This window comes from Talpa europaea (genome assembly GCF_964194135.1).
Source record: "Talpa europaea genome assembly, chromosome: 5".
NCBI lineage: Eukaryota > Metazoa > Chordata > Mammalia > Eulipotyphla > Talpidae > Talpa > Talpa europaea.
In genome coordinates, this window is record NC_140071.1 from 49,186,817 (window position 1) to 49,189,714 (window position 2,898).

Consider the following 2,898-nt stretch of genomic DNA (forward strand, 5'->3'; position numbering starts at 1 on the left):
ATTGCCGGAGTTGGTGGAAGCCTGTGATTTTAATGTTCCATTTCCTATTACTCTATATGGAGGGAGACAGGATCTTAGCAAAGAAATCCTTAATGGAATTAATTAGTAGGTGTTTGTTTTACACATAGCTTTATGTTGCATAGGGTATTAAAGCCAGGCCCTTCGTGGCGTTACGAGAGCTGGAGGCCTGGCATTTTAAGTGACCTGCAGTGAATCAGCTGGACAAGGACAGAGAGCTGTGAGAATGAGACTTAGCTCCTCTTGACTTTTGCTGACTTACATTCTCAAGGACTTCAATATTCTGAAAGTTGGCAATCAGGTTTTCCAAGACGAACCTGCTTTTGAGCAGGAATTTTTTTTTTAAAGTGTTCCGCTGAAATGGCTCACCAGTATTCCAGTGAATGCCTTTCCTTATAGGTAGTTGTCTCACCATTTAGAGCAGTAAGCAGCAGGGCGACTGTTTTCCTTGTTGTTTTCTCAGTCCAGACTCATTGTTGCTTTTGTGCAGCTGTTCGGAACATAGGGAGCATCACCTTGAATGGCTTTGTTTTGTTGTTTTTTAGGAGTGGAAACAAAATGTCAGTCAGCGTGCATGAGAACCGCAAGTCCCGGGCCAGCAGCGGCTCCATTAACATCTATCTGTTTCACAAGTCTTCCTACGCTGACAGCGTCCTCACTCACTTGAACCTTTTGCGCCAGCAGCGCCTCTTTACTGATGTCCTTCTCCATGCCGGAAACAGGACCTTCCCATGTCACCGGGCAGTGCTGGCAGCGTGCAGCCGCTACTTTGAAGCCATGTTCAGTGGCGGCCTGAAAGAGAGCCAGGACAGCGAAGTCAACTTCGACAACTCCATCCACCCGGAAGTCTTAGAGCTGCTTCTTGACTACGCCTATTCCTCCCGGGTCATCATCAACGAAGAAAATGCAGAATCGCTCCTGGAAGCTGGTGACATGCTGGAGTTTCAAGACATCCGGGATGCATGTGCAGAGTTCCTGGAAAAAAACCTGCATCCCACCAACTGCCTGGGCATGTTGCTGCTGTCCGATGCTCACCAGTGCACGAAACTGTACGAACTCTCCTGGAGAATGTGTCTCAGCAACTTTCAAACCATTAGGAAGAATGAAGATTTCCTCCAGCTGCCCCAGGACATGGTAGTGCAGCTCTTGTCCAGTGAAGAGCTGGAGACAGAAGATGAAAGGCTTGTGTACGAGTCTGCAATTAACTGGATCAGCTATGACCTGAAGAAGCGCTACTGCTACCTCCCAGAGCTGTTGCAGACTGTGAGGCTGGCTCTCCTGCCAGCCATCTATCTCATGGAGAATGTGGCCATGGAGGAACTCATCACCAAGCAGAGAAAAAGCAAGGAGATCGTGGAAGAGGCCATCAGGTGCAAACTGAAAATCCTGCAGAACGACGGAGTGGTGACCAGCCTCTGTGCCCGGCCTCGGAAAACTGGCCATGCCCTGTTCCTCTTGGGAGGACAGACTTTCATGTGTGACAAACTGTATCTGGTCGACCAGAAGGCCAAAGAAATCATTCCCAAGGCGGACATTCCCAGTCCAAGGAAAGAGTTCAGTGCATGTGCGATTGGCTGCAAAGTGTACATTACTGGGGGACGAGGGTCTGAGAATGGAGTCTCGAAAGATGTCTGGGTGTACGATACCCTGCATGAAGAGTGGTCCAAAGCCGCCCCCATGCTGGTGGCCAGGTTTGGCCATGGCTCTGCTGAACTGAAGCACTGCCTGTATGTGGTTGGGGGCCACACAGCTGCAACCGGCTGCCTCCCGGCTTCCCCCTCGGTCTCTCTAAAGCAAGTAGAACATTATGACCCCACAACCAACAAATGGACCATGGTGGCCCCACTCCGAGAAGGCGTTAGCAATGCCGCAGTAGTGAGTGCCAAACTCAAGTTGTTTGCTTTCGGAGGTACCAGCGTCAGTCATGACAAGCTCCCCAAGGTTCAGTGTTATGATCAATGTGAAAACAGGTGGACGGTACCGGCCACCTGTCCCCAGCCCTGGCGTTACACAGCAGCAGCTGTGCTGGGCAACCAGATTTTCATTATGGGGGGAGACACAGAGTTCTCCGCCTGCTCTGCTTACAAATTCAACAGTGAGACTTACCAGTGGACCAAAGTGGGAGATGTGACGGCAAAGCGCATGAGCTGTCACGCTGTGGCCTCCGGAAACAAACTCTACGTGGTAGGAGGCTATTTTGGCATTCAGCGATGCAAAACTTTGGACTGCTATGATCCGACACTAGATGTGTGGAACAGCATAACCACAGTCCCATACTCGCTGATTCCTACTGCATTTGTCAGCACCTGGAAACACCTGCCTTCGTAAACCTCACTTCCAAAAGAAAGTGAGCATGAGGTAAGAAGTCAGTTGAGCTGTCTATAGAAGTGTGCATAGAATTAAGCCAGCTGTGTAAATTCCTATGTAGAGTGAGACATGATCCTTAGAACCTATGCTGTACAAGCACTACAGAAACTATTAAAGTCATAGACCTGAGACCCCCAGAATTTAAACACTTGTATCGACCCCCAGTTGCAATACTCTCCTCCTCTACCTTCATAGAAGCCGGTGGTTCAACACTTTCACAGACTCTCCTGAGGAGTTTTGCAAAAACTGCCCATTCCAGAGACTGGGTTTCATTTGGTCTGGGTGGGGCCCGGGCATAAGTATTTTTGGACAGTTTTGCAATGATTCTAATGCAGAGCCAGGTATGAGAGTCCCTGATCTGTGTTAAAGCTCCCTAATGGCTCCTGAGCCCTCCCTCTGTGCCTGGGGCTGGGCTGTGTGTTTCACGTGGGTCATTTCATTTAACCCTTACAACAATCTTGTGAGATATTACTAGAGCACTTTATAGATGAAAAAAAGCTGATGCACACAGAG

At 49.2% G+C, this 2,898-nt stretch overlaps 1 protein-coding gene across 1 annotated transcript; it reads left to right on the forward strand.

Annotated features, from left to right (window-relative positions):
• Positions 1 to 403: 403 nt before the first annotated feature.
• Positions 404 to 2,346, forward strand: ENC1 (ectodermal-neural cortex 1; the record flags this gene model as incomplete). The annotated part of the gene is made up of 2 exons (XM_084233080.1): positions 404 to 417; positions 564 to 2,346. Exon 2 carries the CDS (start codon positions 577 to 579, stop codon positions 2,344 to 2,346), a length of 1,770 nt encoding a protein of 589 aa, XP_084089206.1. The 5' UTR covers positions 404 to 417; positions 564 to 576.
• Between the last annotated feature and the right edge of the window lie 552 nt (positions 2,347 to 2,898).